Below are 17537 nucleotides of genomic sequence, written 5' to 3' on the forward strand. Positions count from 1 at the left end.
TAAACCAGGTCTTCTGATTTCTATTTAACTTTTCCACACTGACTCCATTGATCAATTCTGCCTTTATGTAAATTACTTAGGCCTGATTTGTTAATGCTTTTATGTGTAAACCATTGAAGACATCCTTCCCATTGCTTGCAGTCTATTTTGCAAGGAACTGATGAACACGGTTTGTGATCCAACACCCAAGCAGAAATCTCAGTTTAAAGAGAAGGTGTTTTAATCAGTGAAAGAAAAACTGTATAGAAACTATATAATTAATTATTAGTAAACTATGAGTAAAGCATGATTGTTTAGCACTCTGGCTATAGAATATGAACGCAATACCATTATTTACTAGCTGTATAATCCTGTACATCTTTGTAAGATTCAGTTTTCTTTTATAAAATTGGGATATTAGTGTATCTTTCTAGGTGCGGTTGTCAAAAAGATTAAATAAGGTCGCATATGTTAAGCTCTTAACGGAGCCCCTGGCACACACAAACTCTTAATAAGTTTTATTTGTTTTTGCAAATATTTATCATAATTTCTTTTCCACTGGACCAAATTGCCCCTGTGAAAAGTTCCTGCCCATAAATGTTCAGCGTCCTGGGAACGTGCATGTGTTACCTTGAAGTTGCCTGTTGATTTATTCCAGCAGTGACCACAGCACAGGAGGCAGCGTGATGATTCCCAGGAATGAATGAGCTAACAGCAAACCATAATCAGACGCTAAATTTGAAAGAGCTCAGGCAAAATTCTCTTTCGCACTCACTAATTACCCTTGTAACTACAAAGAACCAAAAATAATTAATATATTTTAGGTTAGATCTGTTCCCCAGAGTGGGAAAAGTTAATTCAGGCCCACAGAGCCATATTGCTGTTGAAAGTGGTCGTTCTCAGGCCTGGCTGCCTGTTAGAATCACCTGGAGAGCTTTTAAAAACTACAGATTGACGTATGGGCTGTGTCTCAAACCTATTAATTCAGAATCTCTGGGATTTGGGCTCTGGGCATTGATGTTTATAAAACTCCCCAGGCGATTGCCATATGCAGCTAGAACTGAGAACTTCAGTCACTGAGAAATGAATGTGGTGCTAAAATTATCTTTTAGACCCGGACACCTTTGCATCCATAGAGAAAGAAGCTCTAGCTTGTGATGGAAAACACAAGTATTTTGAACAAAACATTAGGGGTCTTGGGTGCCTCTTGAAACCAATTAAATCAACTTCATAGAATAAACCATATTCTCTCAGCATGCCTTCCTCTTTCTGGAAACTAGTTAAGATCTTTTAGAAGATGTAATTGCCCACTTTCCATCTATACCACACTGAGCTAAGATGGTAAGCTGACAAAAGTTGTGTCAAATCAAATTTGCCTTAATAGCCTAAATACGATTTATCTTCCAAAGATTAAAGTTGCAATTATTTTCAACTTTGTTAGCCTTCTTATTCATTGACTACAGTTTTTCTGAAGTTAAATGACCAGTGTATTGAAATAAAAAGAAAAAAAATGTATACAGTTTTTGTCTAATCCATTCTTTGTGGATATGAAAATATGTTTGCTTATATTCATGTAAGTATTCATTGTATTTGCTTATGTTCATATATTCAGCTGTCTATTTTGAAATTATGATATTTGCCAACATTTTGGCATATTAGATTCATTGTCAGGGAAATTATCACGCCCTGATCAGAACTGAATTTGTGCTAGGAGGTAACTGTCTGTGCCCCTCCCCCAATGTTTTTTAACTTATACTGAAGTCCTGAGCTTGCTTTTCAAAGATGCAAATGTGAACTGACTTTTCAGGATGTCTCCCATTTTTAATCATAAATATGACATGGAATAAGCTTTTAAATATATGAGCAGGTATTCCCACCCTCCTCCAAACTTTCCCAGCTCTGCAGTCTTACCTCCTGTCTTAGGACAGTCTGCTATCTTCCAGCTCCCTCAGTCCTTTCTCCTGATAACCAGTTCTTGGACTTTCAGTTCCTTCCCTCTTCCCTTTACTCCAAGTCAGTGTAGCTTTGACTTAGTTTCCTTCCCACCCAGCCTAGATGCCCCCACCTATCACACCTGCTGTCCTCTAGACTTCTTCTCTTACCCTTCCATCAACGTCTCACCGCAGGACCCTGGTTCTGGGTCAACCCAACCACAACCCTTTTTTGATCTTATGATCAGCCTACTGTACACTTCCTAAAATAAAAATTCAGCTTGGTGAATTTGTGCCCTTACGACGTCAACGTCTTCAGTTGACTTTGAAGCTGAGTCCTGAACCTTACCTGACAATCTTCCTACCTGTCCTAAGTCGGCTGCCTCTCTCATCCTTTTGGAAACTGTCCTGAACCTTCTCTGTTCCCTCTCAAGGCCATTTGGCCATCTCAGTGATATGCTGAACACCTTCAAATCAGTTTCTTTTTGGGCCAGATCTTTTCTCTTGGCCCTCAAAGCTATGGTGAGGAAAACATCATTGCTACTGTCCCAAATGACAGTATCACTTACCTCTTCTTTTCGGCTAAGCAAAGCTCTACTCTATCCTCACATTTACCATTTCATTGACTGGCAATGAATCTCATCTTAGAAAATGGTGTCCTTCCAGTCTCTACCTTTGCCAAGGGACTGTAGAAAAAAATGATGACATTCCAGGTGGATTAGATCATGGCACCAGTTGGTATTTTAGTTCTCAGTCACTTGAGAATTTACAAAGTGAAACAATGTTAACTCAGAAGCAAAAAATGAGAATTAGTAAGAATGTACTTTACTTATTCACTCATGTACAGCTACAGGCCTGGTGAAAGACTAGGACCTGATTTCTCTAAGTAATACTCAAGGTAGTGTGTCAAGAACTAATGATATGCTTCTGTTCAGGAGAGGAAATAATCAAAAGAATAAAAAGGCAACCTATAGAATGGGAGAAAATATTTGTAAACCATATTTATGATAATGGGCTAATATCCAAAATGTATAAGAAACTCCTATAACTCAATAGCAGAAAAATAAATAACCGGATTAAAAAATGAGCAAAGGACTTGAATAGACATTTCTCTGAAGAAGACAAATGGCCAACAGATATATGAAAAGATGCTCAACATCATTAAACATTGGAGAAATACAAATCAAACCCACATTCAGATATTGCCTCACACCTATTAGGATGGCTATGATCAAAAAAACAAAAGTGTTGGCAAAGGTATGGAGAAATTGGAACCCTTGTATACTGTTGGTGGGAATGTGCAATGGTGCAGCTGCTGTGGAAAACAGTATGAAGGTTCCTCAGAAAATTAAAAATCCAACTACCGCATGACCCACAAATCCCACTTCTGAGTACATTTCTGAAAGAATTGAAATCAGGATCTTGAAGAGATATCTATACTCCCCTGTTCATTGCGGTGTTATTTACAATAGCCAACATATGGAAACAACCCAAATGTCCATGAACAAATGAATGGCTAAAGAAAATGTGGTATATGCATACCATGGAATGTTATTCAACTTTAAAAAAGAGGGAAATCTTGCCAGATGTGACAACATAGAAGAGCAGGGATGACATTATGTTAAGTGAAAGAAGCCAATCATGGAAGGACAAATGCTGCATATTTATACTTGTATGAGAATCTAAAATGGTCAAAATCATAGAAGCAGAGAATAGAATGGTGGTTGCCAAGGGCTGAGGGGAGGGAACAATAGAGAGAACTATTGAATGATTAGAGAGTTTTAGTGTAAGATGAGTAAGTCCTGGAGATCTGCTGTACAGCATAGTGCCTATGGTTAACAATACTGTTATTGTGCGCTTAAAAATGTGTTAAGATGGTAGATCTCATCTTAAGTGTTCTTACGTAACAAACACAAAAAGAGGGACACAAGGAGGTAATGGATATGTCTATTACCTTGATTGTGGTCATGGTTTCACAGGTGTCTGTGTAAGTCCAATCTCATCAAGTTGTACACGTTAAATATGTACAGTATTTTGTATATCAGCTATACCTCAATAAAGCTGCTTTTTAAAGAAAGAAAGGATGATATCATGGGAAATTAAAGTGGTTTTCTTTTTTTTTTCAAAACTGCTTCCCCATGAGGTGCTGTCTGGCATCATAAGAGTCACATCAGAGGAGAGCCATGCTGGCACCGTTGTCCACATTTGGTAGCAGTAGCAGAGCCACCTCTTCAGTGCTTTCTGCTGAAGGCAGAAAGACAATCTTGTCGTGGGCCCTGTTGCCAGAGAACATTGCATAAAAGAGGAGAGTGACATTTGTTTATTTCCCTTGAGAGCCACTATGTTTGATGAGTGACAAGGACTGGCTGGTGCCTTCATGGGCCTTCTGTTATATACTTCATTCAGAGTTGATTGTACTGTGTGCAGCTGATGGCGGAAGCAATGGGGTGAAGTCTCCATAAGAACTCATTTAATATGCTGTGGGACAGCCTACTGGGGACGTGTGTGCCTTCTTCCCCAGCCCTGTATGCAGGCAAATATTACTAGAGAAGAAAGGCGGGCTCAAGGAATTTGTTTTTCTAGCTTTCTTTCCTTTATTCTTCACATTTTTTATCTATCCCCTTTTGATAGAGATTTTTAAAAACACTTTCAAATTAATATGTCTCAGAGCAAGTTTCCCTGGCTCATTCCAAAGCAGTGAAGGAATGAAGGTCACTGGGAATATAATTTGTAAAGGTCAGCTTATTAGAGGATGCTCAAGCTTGACATAAACATATCACTGGAGAAAGTTTGGCATTTTACTCATAACGGCTGAAGGCACGCATCCAGGCAATTTCTTTTCTTTCTGTTGTGATTAGCATGATTAAGTTGTTTTTCTTTTTTTAATCTCTTAGCACTTTTTTTTTCCCCCCCAAATGGATCAAGTAGCATAGTCTTTGGACCTAAAGGAAATTAGAGATGATTAACCTGAGGAATGGAGCTGTTTTCTGTCAATGGACATTCATTCTCTATTTAGCTCATGGAAGGTATATTTAAAGGGAACTGTTCTTCCCTTCAGTAGATTTGAGGTGGCTTTAAAATAAGAAAGGAAATTATCTTTGAGAGAGAAAAAAAAAATACCTGGCCACAACTCTTCCCGAACAGGAAAGAAAAATATGATTAATAGAATATGGTGTCATTTGCCCTTTTTCTTTTACTACTGAAATGTGATGAGGAGCACAGGCCTTGGAAGAAGGCAGGCAGCAGAGAAGCTCAGTTGAAATTCACGTTTCATGACTTTCAACCTAAGAGTCATGATTCTTTGGTATCTGATGCTACAGAACACCCAAGCTTAATTGCTCTCCTTTTCCAGAATTGGAATTTTAGTGTGGGAAAGACTTGGTCATATTGATGACTGAGGGGAAGGAAGCCCTTGGAAGGGAGAGATGATGATTCAGGAAGACCAATGGACAGAACACTGGGAAGGGATCAGGTCCAGAGCACAGGAGCAAGATTAGGTCTTGGCTCAGAGACAGAACAGCCAGTTCTTCCTCTGCAGCTGGAGGGAAAGCCAGGATGGCTGAGACACGGCTAAGTGTGAAGTTCAGTAGGGGCTGGGTTATGGGAGGCTCTGAAGGGTCTGATGATGGATCTGCAGGTCAGAGATTTCATCCCTCATGGACAGGAGTAGTGTCAGCATTAAGCTTGCTTTTCTCTGATGGCTGCTGATTCACCTGCTGTCCTCAGACAGAAAACAGAGAGAATAATCCCAGTGAGGAATATAAAGGGGTTGAACAACCATATTTTTGGTGGAGTAATTACATCACCCCTGAGAGATCTCAGTAGAGAGGAGGGGGCATGAGGTTTTCACATCTGAAAGGGACTTGATGCTCCATCAACTCTGCTTCCAAGACATTTCCATAATTAAATTTTTGGAACTGTGTTCAATTTTACCTCTGACTAATGAGAAATTGGAGACCCACTCAGTGTGTACCTTGTTCTCCTTTAAGCAAGTATTTTCGTTACAATCATTGGTGGATGCTTTGGTTATTCCTCTGGTTGCCACTAGGAAAGGAAACATTTATTTTTATATTTGCCCCCAGCCTGAGTGTCATCAAGAGCAAAGGGGGAAAAGAGAAGTCAGAAGTCCAAGGCAGGTGTGGCGTCTCCTGCCTGTGTCATTCATTCATCCTCAACCTCTCTTCCTTGCAGATGGTCGGCTGTGACTATGAGATCGATTCCAACGCCACGGAGGATCGCTGTGGTGTGTGCCTTGGGGACGGCTCTGCCTGCCAGACTGTGAGGAAGATGTTTAAACAGAAAGAAGGATCTGGTAACAAACAAATAAATAATTGAAGTGGCAGGGGACTGAGAATGGAGGGCAAGATTGATTATTTTCTTAAGCAGATTGTGACTTTCAAAGAATTCAAAGTGGAATATAGCCTTCACTACAAAAGGATAAGGGCTCCTTGGCAGTTTTAGGAGAGGGGTTGATTGCTAACCAATTACAGGAAGCATCAGATTGAACTGGATAGAGGTCTACATTGGCCTGGTGGCTGCCCACGGGAACAGGCGTAAGAGTGTGATCCCTGGAAGAGGATCACACTGAAGGCCCGTGGCATAGGAATGGACTGAGAAGTGGGGGAGAGAAGAGCTCAAAAGCTGGCTGAGAAGGATGAAGACACAAGGGCACATTCTCTAAGTGAGGGCAGAGAAGCCAGCAGTGGGTGTAAAGGCAGAAGAATCAGGGTGTACCTTCAGGACCAAAGGAGAGGTAAGGCAGGATTGCTTCAGCTAGCTTTTCTTCCCAATTTCTCCCTGTAAGGGGGGTCCCACCTAGTGGTCCCTTATGGCTCTCCAGGTGGCTTCTGCCACCTAACACCCACCTCCTTACCCACACTCTACTATTCCTTTCCCATGATTACCTTTTTGAGGTTTTTCCTTTATGCAGCTTTGAGCTGCATAAATCCTCAGGGAGTGGAGAGTCCACCCTCACCCAAATCAGCTATGACTCCTGCAGATTTGTCTCCAGTTAAAATAGTTCTCGTGGTCCCTTGGTGCCAGCAAGGAGCTGTAGATGTAGTCATCACTTGCGGCTCCTTTGGGGAGGTGGGGTCACCTTAATTCTCTGGATTCCAAAGAGATGCAGGTCTGGGAGGTGGGAGTCCAGTGTGCACACTGAGGTAGGGCCTGAGGGGTGACGCCTCAGGTAAGTGAGGTAGGGTGAGGGGCACAGGAAGTGATAGGGGCCCTTCCAGATATACTGGGGCACTGTTTGCCTGGGTTCTGGCAAAGCAGCATCTCTGTCCTAAATATGCTTACCAGCCAGGACGAGTTACTACATATGATCCTGAGAACATCAGGTATGTTGATTAAATGACCTATTTTTCCCTAGGACACGTAACAGTGGGTAATCTAAATTTGTTTAATTTCCATCCCTATTGTTTGATCTTTGACTATTCAATTTATAAGGTTAAACTATAAAATGGAATGCTTGCTCTGCCCTTTAGAATTTTCACTAGAGGATTATATTTCATGTCCTTGATTAATAGCTTTATTATGCCTTAAACATATCCTTTGCATTACTCATTAGGGATGTGAGTGATAACCGAGTGTGCCTAAAGCTTATGATCATGCATCCGATGATAGTTAATGTTTATTCAGTCTTTACAAAGGTATTACGTAAATATTTTCTGTTATTTAGATGTGACCTTATTTACTTGAATTACAAAGTCACACTTAAAATCACATTTCTACATTTACCCTCAGTTTTATTTATCTGTGGCGATTCGTATCTTTGGCATCAGATATGCTGTACTCCTAACATTATGGTAACTCCTTTGAAAAGCAGAGTTTTTTCATTTTCAGATCTCTACCACTTAGTCTTTTAAGCCCTTAGGAAATCGACCTTTAGTTCTGGGTCCTTGTCTCTGCTCTGGTTTCCGGGGGTTAAAGAAAAGGGACCAAAAGCGTCTTGAGCCTCCCTCCCACCCCCATGCCTGCCTCAGAAATCTCAGTACCTCTGGCCACACACCCACCACTGAGCATTTGGCATCCCTCATGCCTTTGTGTTTTCAGTTCTTTCTCCCATCTGCTGCCTAGAGGGCTTCTGGTGGCTCTTGGCACCCAGCGAGTGGTGTCAGCCTTAGACTGTTTGTTCCCTGACAGGTTCCTCAAAGTCCTCTGGCACCACCAGCCCCAGCACAATGGGGACATCCAGCGAGTGCTCACTCTAGACTCTGCAGCACCCAGTTAGGTGGTCTGTGTTCCACACACCCACGGGGCATTCACTGGGTCCCGCCTCTGCTTCGTGCCATTGTAAAGACCCAGGCTTCTACCACCCACCATGTGAATGAGGCCAAGAAGTGATGCAAAAATTTGTGAAATGAAGTAGGCCAATTAATGTGAGGGCCAAAGTCAAAAGAGGGAACTTACTTCCTTTCCTCGAAGACACCTGATATATAGTTGTTTTCTGTACTTATTTCTGTGCTATCTTGTATCACTGCCTTATTTCGCCTTATGTTTTATTCTTTTTCTCTAATGCAATTATAAATGAGGGTTGATTTGTCTTTTAGGCTTTGTCTTCACCCTGCCCAACCCCAAATCAGCAAATATGGTCTATATATATAGTAGGTATTCAATAAGCACTCATTTTCTTAAGGTTGATTCCACATTCCTTTGAAAATAAAGGACACCAAATCATTAACTGTTCTACAGTTATGTTGATGGAACATCTGTCAGACATTTTTTCTCCTTGATGTCCTGCCACTGGTCTAGCTGTAATGTCAAGTCTTTTGTAGTATGAATATTGTTACAATATTGTAATTGTAATATTGTAAACCCCAAATTGTAATATTAAGTTTGGGTCACTTTCTGATTCTTTGAGATCAAGATTATGTTTTCCTACTTCTGCTAATGCTAGTGGAAGTGGCTCACGTTTACTGGGGAAGATAGGAGAAGAGTGATTTGCTGAATGAAGATATTCTTCATTTTTATTACTTTGGAGATATTCTAACCAACCCTGTCAACCTTCCCTTTAACATAGAATAAATATCTCAATAACTCTCCACCCCTACAACCTTTTAATATGATTCTCATTTCTGTAAATAAGACCCATGAGGATGAGACATTCAAGGGGATTTTTTTCATCTATGTTCTACCAACCTCATTTTTTCATTAAAAACACTATCTTAGGAGTTGGTTGGCAACCCCTGGTCAGAGGTTTGTAGATTTTCCATCTAGCTGTGTGATGTGGCATAGATTTCTTCCTCTCTTGGGAACTCAATTTCCTAATTTTATAGATAAAGAGGTTGGTAGCCATTCCCTTCCATCTAAGTATCCATTAACAGTGGATTGGTTAAATAAATGGGTTTATGTCATTTTTGCAATTGTTGAAAGGCTCAAAAAATATGGAAAGATTTGTAAGATATATTAAATTTAAAAAGCAATAATTAGAATACTACCTAGGGTACGATCCCACTTGTTTAAAAAATTATGTGTATGTGTGCTTATACACGCAAAGAAAGATTTTGGAAGAGAATCCAAGAAACTTATAACTAATTATCTTTGGGACATAAGACTGGGGTGGAGGAAAATGGAAACTGTTACTTTTTATTTTACACTCCTCTCTGCTGTGGGCTTTTATTTGCGCACAAAGGAGTCTGGTAGATATGTTATGATGGTTCTTTTTAACTCCGAGTCACCATAAATTTATCCTTTGACTTTGACTTCTTTCTAGGTATTCTTTTGCAAATGTATATTACAAATATGTATTACTTTTGTTCATAGTTAAATCTCCCTTGGTTTACATCTTCTGTCTACAAACTCTTCAAAAGCAGCTCTTATATTCACTGAAAGCTTTTATTTTAAATTTGATGTACCTCCCCTTTCAATTTGCAGAATCTGCCCATGATAAATATTTCTAACTTTGGATTTTCTCTCTTAAGTGAAAGGTAAAGCAAACTCTTTTAGTTTTTTTTTTCCATCTAGTTCTCATTGTTTTGTTCTTTGCTTGTTTTTAAACAAGGGATAAGGTGATTACTATAATACGTAATGCCAGTTAATTTTCCTGCATGAGTCCTGCTATGAGAAGGCATGCGACATCCTAAGTCAGAAAATGCCTGTGGGTAGCAACACTCCAAAGGCATTTTTAAGAACTGCATTCGCCTCAGTTACATGTGATAAATATTTTTCCTGAGCTAGTTATAAATGAGTAGTTTTAATCAACTGCCTCAGGCAAGTGTGCGAGGGCCAAATGGAATTTAATCAAGTACTGCAAGACCTACATTTTGGTTCTTCTGGATGGGAGCTGGCAGTTTGAAAAATGGGGCTGAGGCTGTGGTCTATACCCAGCTTCTGAGCAAATCACTCCCGCTGGCCAGCCCTAGGTTTTAGCTCCCAGGACCCCATGCTACTTTAGTGTCTGAGGGAGAGGGAGGAGTCAGGGCACTTTCGAGTGACAGAGATGTGGGTTTGCTTGTCAGGCCAAAAAACCTAGTGTACAGCCAGTGGAAAATGACTGGGGTGATCAGGGTCTTAAAACCAAGTTTTATATGGAAAGGTTAAAGAAATAAAGAATGTTGAGCTGAGAAAAGGGCAAAATGATCAAATATCTGCTCTGGGAGGGAGGTCAGACATCACCTCATTCAAGTCCCTTCATTGATGAACATTGCAAAAGCTCATTTGCAAGCCAGCCCTGATGGCCTAGTGGTTAAAGTTCAGCGCTTTCACCACTTGGTGGCCTGGGTTCACTTCCTCATTGTAGAACCACAACACCCATCTGTCAGTTGCCATGCTGTGGTGGTAGCTCACATTAAAGAACTAGAAGGACTTACAACAAGGATATACAACCAGGCACCGGGGTTTAGGGTGGAAAAAAAAAGAGGAGGATTGGCAACAGATGTTAGCTCAGGGCGAATAGTTCCCTACAAAAAAAAGAAGACCTCCAGGTGATTCTAAGAAAAGAAGAAGAGCTTATTTGCAACAATGCAGACACTAGAACTCGAGAAGTGTTCTGACTCCCGTGCCCCAGGACTTCTTTGACAATGCCATCCCCAAAGTCTAGCTTCTTTTCATTCCGTCCCTTTTCTGAGGTGATGGTTCTTACGAAGCACAAATAGGATGAATGCATAAAGTGCTTAGCATAGAGTCTGGCAAAGAGAGGAGACCACTATGTGTTAATTCCTTTTCTCCCCACTATGTCTCCTACCACAACAACCAGTAAGCAAGGATATGTCTGTAGCTAGAACTAATCATCGTTTTTAAGTGGATGTCCTCTGTACTTTGTCAGAAGGTTGAATTAGAACACATGAGAGTAAAATATAAGTTCATGTTTCAGCAAAATATAAGAAAAAAACCTTTTCTAATAAATAGAATTGTCCAGCAATATAAAAAGCTGTGCTCAGAGCTGAGTTTCTCTTCACAAGCTGTATTCAAGAGCTCCAGGTGGCAATAGTTCTAAGATTCGCTCCAGGATTCTCTTAAGGCATTTAAGCTACGATTAAATTACTTCTAAATTTGCCTTGAACTTGCAGGCAATGAGGATAAGCAAAAAGATGTATCCAGTGCAATGTTTAGGAAGATTAATCTGATTGCAGCAACAATAGGGAAGCAGAAATGCTATTGAGAAACTAGCTAGGGGCTGTAAAATTTTAAACTACCAATATAAAATTATAGAAAACTAAATGCTGGATCAACTACAAAAGCATTTGAGTCCAGTCTGCATTTATATCACCTCTCCTTACGAAACTGTTTACATCCTGAGTCCTGATCAAGTCCTGAGAATTCTGCTCTTGACCAAGGTCTTTAAACTTCCCCCTAATTGGTGCTTCTACCAGTCCCAGTGACCACCCAGGAGGAAGGCAAGGGGACTAAATGATGAGGATGCTGGGAAGAGGGTGAACCATGGGTCAGAAATAGATTGTGTTTGGCTCAGCTCTCATGCCTCTTTCATTATTCTATCTTCTCTCCTTAGGTTATGTTGACATTGGTCTAATTCCAAAAGGAGCAAGGGACATACGGATAATGGAGGTTGAGGGAGCTGGAAACTTCCTGGCCATCAGGAGTGAAGACCCTGAAAAATATTACCTCAATGGAGGATTTATTATTCAGTGGAATGGGAACTACAAGCTAGCAGGGACCATCTTTCAGTATGACAGGAAAGGAGACCTGGAGAAACTGATAGCCACAGGTCCCACCAATGAGTCAGTATGGATCCAGGTAATGCAGAAGGGAGGAAACTGCTGACATGTCTATTAGTTAGGATCTTTCTAATTTTCTTTTCCAAGGTATTTGCCAGGGAACAATTATTAAGAATACTTAAAACTTCTTTTAGCAAGGAACAAAGTGGGAAGCAAGATATTAGTTTGTGCATTAATCCTTTATTGCCTAGAAATTGTTGAAACCCTCATAATAAAATGTCAGGGGCCCTAAAACCATCCATTTGGAGGTTTGAGTTCAGTTTATAGTATGGTTGACACAGGCTGTTTATTTGAGGGTGATTGTTCCTCAGGTGTAGAAAGAATGCTATTAGTCTATGTCAGTGTGACATGAATTTCCAAGTAGCTTTTGTTGGGGAAGTGGGAGAATTCCCCCATTTTCCTTAAGGTTCTTATGGCATTGGGGTAGTGATTTGGGACTTCAGAGGGGAGGAAGAGAACTCAGATGGAAATGGAAAAGCCATGTTTGGTAAATAGAACTTGGATAAGAGCGGGCTTAGCAAGAATCCTCCCAGTCTACCCATAGCCAGACTGGGTTATGGTGATGGCCTGTCCTGGGGACAGGCCTTTATTTTAAATTTCTTTTAGGGAGTTACAGGGAGAAAGTCGAATATTCTTCCTGAGTCTTCTGAGTCTTTATTTTCTTCAGCTCGAAATAATCCACATACCAGCATGGTGCATCTTGGGGTGACCTGCCCTGAACCCCATCACTTTCCAGCAGTGGTGAGGATCTTACATGGGTCTTTCACCTGTTATTATGTGATTTTCCTTGGGCAAAAGATTTGACTTTGTGAAACTCTTGGAGGAGAGAGTGGTTAGTGTGTAGGATGTGCTCCTCAAAGGCATGTGCAATTTGTGTTTCATGTTGACAGAGAACTACAGAAAAGGAATGGAATAATTATACCAGTAGAGGCAAAACAGGTTGGGGATGACAGGTGGGCCAAGAGAGAGTCAGATCTAACCACACTCAGAAGTTAGAGGGGGATCAAAGCTTGACAGCTATGATCCATAAATGTCAAGAGGCCTTACATCTTTCCTACCCACATGAGAGAGGATTATTACGTATGGGAACCTGCAATCCCATGCAGCAACCAATCCTCCACCTCTAAGTTTAAGATGAATTCATTTTAAACGTGTGGCAAGTAGGTTGCCTGTAGAAGAGGGGTGTGAGGGGAAGATCTCAAGAGTAGTATGCCTTGGCCAAAACCCATGACCATTTTTATCCCAGAACTATACACTTTAAAGGAACTAATCAGCCCAGGAGCTAGAGAAGAGCATCATAAAGTAACAACAACAATAAAATTTAATGTTTATTGGGTGTCAACTACATGCCAAGCACTGTTCTAATCATATCATGTTACATTTATTTATTTGTTTAACACTCATAACAACCCTATTGGTCATACTATGATCCTCACTTTGTAGGAGGGAAAGTAAGGCACAAAGAGATTAAGTAATTACCCATAATTGCAAAGTTAGTAAAGTACACGAAGGCACAAGGTGACCTACCAGCCTATTGTTGGAAAGGACACTCCTCGCCATTTCCCCAAAGTAATTTGCATATGATTAGACTACCCATGATTTCCCATGGGAATTCAGTCAAGCAATAACAGAATGGAGGAGATTAGAGATAGATAGAGATGTAAGTAGACGTACAGGTGCAAGTCGAGGCAGAGGTGGAGATGCGTCCATTTAATGGCACTGGTTCCAGTGCATGCCTCCATAGCTACTTCAACACGGTGGACATTATATGGTATTTTTACAGGACTGTGGTTTGCAGTATCAAGTCATGAAAGAGTTTGACATGACTCCTTTCTTGCCTTTTAGCTTCTATTCCAGGTGACTAACCCTGGCATCAAGTATGAGTACACCATCCGGAAAGATGGCCTTGACAATGATGTGGAGAAGCTGGTGTACTTCTGGCAGTATGGCCACTGGACAGAGTGCAGTGTGACGTGTGGGACAGGTGAGAAACAGCTTCTCTCACTAGGAACCCATGTCAGCATCAGAATGGGCCATGGAGGCAGTCTAAGCCCGTGGTTTGCCTTCTGTGCCCGTGGGTCTGCAGGGTCCCACAGAGATGGCCCAGAGGCCTCTGTGGGGAATGAATGTGTGGTCATGTTCTAAAGAGAGAGGCAGTTTTTCTTTTGTCAGCTTTATATACTGGCATTCAGAAAGATTTTTTTTGAAGAAGGGGTTACATGTCTTTTAAAAAGCAAAACCGAAAGAGTTAAAAACCACTGCTCTGGTCGAGGACCTAAGGACCACAAAAGTCAAGCAACTGGCCCAAAGGCAGACTGTAAATCATGGCCGAATCCAAACCATAACCAGCCTCCTGATTCCCAGCCCAGAGTTCTTTCTCTGTGTCCAGTTTGCCAATTTTTCATATCTACTAGGACAGTAGTTTTCTTTCACAAAATCAGGCGTTGGATTGATTATTAGGACGGGATACGTTCTGCTACAGTAACAAAGAAATTGAAATCTTAGAAAGTCAACACAGTGAAGGTTTATTTTTAACCCATTCGAAATCCGGTGCAGCTGGGTGGCCCTGCTTCATCTTGTCGCTAAGACATCTGAAATGCATGGCTTTCAGCTTGCTGCAGAGGGGAAAACAGATATGGAAGAGGCAGACTGACTGTTATGAATGGCCTTGGCCTGGAAGTGACCCAAATGGTTCTGCTCATGTTTCACTGGTTGGCTTTAGTCCTGTGGGCACAATCTAACTGCAAAAAGAGGCTGGGAGCTGTAAAGGAGCCATGAACATCAGTAGAGACAGACCGTCTTCAGGTCTGGGCTAGATGAACTTTGGCAAGGCCTGTGAGGGCAGGGGTCAGGGCCTGTCAGGTCCATGGGGCTCTTCGTCCATTTGGGGGCTTTGATAGTGCCATATGACAAAGTCTCTGCCTTTCTTCTTCCTTTCAGATCATGTCTAAGTCTGTTCTGGAACTTTCTGCCTCTGGCCTGTAACTACTACCTATAAAACTAGGGCTGCTATAGGGTGAAGCACCAGAATCAGCAATGTAGCAAAGTACATAAAAGTGAAGGAGTGCGTGGCCAGAAGGACACGGTCTACCCCTCCACAGCCTTCCCTCTCACGTGCTTTGTCTCTGCACCACCTGTTCACTGGATCCTTCCGACCCCCCGCCCCCCGCCCCGGGAGGCAGTCGTTGGAAAGAGGTCCAGCGACAGACATTGAGTCATACCCCATTGACCTTAGAAACAATTTTTGTATTACCAACTTCTTTCTTTGCCTCCTTCAGCACAGAAAACCAAGGGTTAACTTTTAGAAATCACAGGAATCATGTGTTCATTTCAAAGTGTGTGATGTTTTGAAAAATCTTAAACCTCTGGAAATCGATCTAGGTCAGAGGTGCAATCTGTGGCAACAGCCATAAGTGGCATTAGTAAGAGTCGGTCCTGTTGTTCCCACTGCTGCCTCTAGCATTTCCAAATGTCCTGCCCCTACTGCCCAGGGAGGCTGGGCTCATGGAGAAGCAAAAGCCATTTAAGCAGAAAATAAGTGGTGAAAGTATTTCCCTGAGGAGCAGTTGTGAGGAAAATGAAGTTATCAGTTCTGTGGGTACGAATACTTTTTCCATTTCTCGTCCTCTCTGTTCTCTTCTTTCAGTGAAATGTAGGTTTAAGCTTTAGGCTTATATTCTTTGTCCTGGGATACCAAGGAGTGGAATTCAGCCAGTCCTGCCGGGGCAGGGGCTGCTCAAGAAACAGGAGACATCCATCCGCCCTCTTCTATTTCAACAGGGGATTAACTCTTTGCATTACACATGCAGTATTTCAGAGCATGGAAATCAAGAGAAGTGGCTGATTTGTGCAGTGATCAAAAGGTACATCGGCAGTTAGCCAGGAAATGACACATCCTTACCAAATGTGAATGAGCCATTTGGTTTTAATGCAGCCTGAGCCTTTAGCAACACCTCTGCCTACCTGGGCTAACGTCATTCTGGTTATTAAACCTTAACTGGAACTATCAGGGAACTGTCACAGTGTCCACGTGCTCACCTGATGTCAGCCACACTGCCTACTGGAGTGACAGTGAGCTCTCTTATTCTGGCAGAGAAGACAGACAGCATATCTACTTCCACACTCTCATAGAGAATGAAATGCTAGTATGCACATAGGACACACGTTGTTAAATATAAAGACAGAAGACTTCGTGAAACACTGACTCATTCGGCAATGTATTTTTATTTTAAGTTAAAACTTTCTATATTATAAAAGTAAATTAAATACATTACTGAAAAATTAAAAATAGAGAAAGTCAGCACCCTAACACACCTACTTTACGACTTTGCTTTATTGCCTTTCAATATTCTTTCTTTTAGTCATAGTTGTATATAGTTGTGTGTGTCTGGATCTATTTATTTACATTTACACACATACATTTTCACTTAACACTATAACATGGGTACCTTTCCATGTGTTATTCTATCTTCGTAGCCATCGCTTTTATTATGGATGCATTGTGTTTCACTGACAAGACAAAGCAAAATTCTTTTAACCAATTCCTCATTGATCATCATCTTCCTTATTTATTTATTTATTTGCAGAAGATTAGCCCTGAGCTAATGTCTGCTGCCAATCCTCCTCTTTTTGTTGAGGAAGACTGGCCCTGAGCTAACATCTGTGCCCATCTTCCTCTACTTTATATGTGGGACACCTGCCACAGCATGGCTTGACAAGCAGTGCATAGGTCCACTCCCAGGACCCGAACCAGCGAACCCAGGCCACCGAAGCAGACCGTGTGAACTTAACTGCTGCACCACTAGGCTGGCCTCGATCATCATCTTCTGATGAGTATCTTTGGGCTCATGTAAAGAAGGATCTTGTTAATGTTAATCTGTAGATGGACTTTTAAGGTTCAAAGAGTATAAATATTATGATACTGTTAAAAGCTAATTAACGACTTGATTCCCATAGTAAAAGAGTTGCAAACTGGTAGTAGCCATCATTTTATTTCATTTATTTTGTTTTTACTGTTACTGTAGTATTTTAGTTTTACACTCTTTCACTGGGAAATATTTCAAATGTCCCAGCAAAATGGAGACCATAATAACAATTCCTATATACCAACCACTCAGCTTTATCAGATCTTACCATTATTCATGTTTGTTTCAATCTTCCTTTTTTAAAGAAAAAAAATTTCACAAATACACTTGAAGAGTGCTCCCTAACTCCACTCCCTGTCCTTTATCCCAGAGTTAACTAGGGTCATGAAACCACTGTGTATTAGTCTCATGCATTTGAGAGGTTAAATGCTTTTATTATACATGTGTATAGCCATATACTTTATATAATATTGTTTCTCAGGCATTTAATCTTTCTATAAATAGTATCGTACTGCATGTATCATTCCTCATCTTGCTGTTTTTACTCAGCTTTATGCTTTGAGATAAATCCACGCTGATGAAAG

The 17537-nt window shown here is 41.0% G+C and overlaps 1 protein-coding gene across 1 annotated transcript in view; it reads left to right on the forward strand.

Annotated features, from left to right (window-relative positions):
* ADAMTS12 (ADAM metallopeptidase with thrombospondin type 1 motif 12) overlaps window positions 1–17537 on the forward strand; it is a 315216-nt gene that overhangs the window by 220747 nt on the left and 76932 nt on the right. Inside the window, 3 exon segments of the mRNA XM_070587073.1 lie at window positions 6102–6222; window positions 11863–12107; window positions 13934–14072. Of these exon segments, the coding sequence (XP_070443174.1) occupies window positions 6102–6222; window positions 11863–12107; window positions 13934–14072 (505 nt within the window).

The sequence above is a fragment of the Equus przewalskii genome, chromosome 20 (genome assembly GCF_037783145.1).
Source record: "Equus przewalskii isolate Varuska chromosome 20, EquPr2, whole genome shotgun sequence".
NCBI classification, from domain to species: Eukaryota; Metazoa; Chordata; class Mammalia; order Perissodactyla; family Equidae; genus Equus; species Equus przewalskii.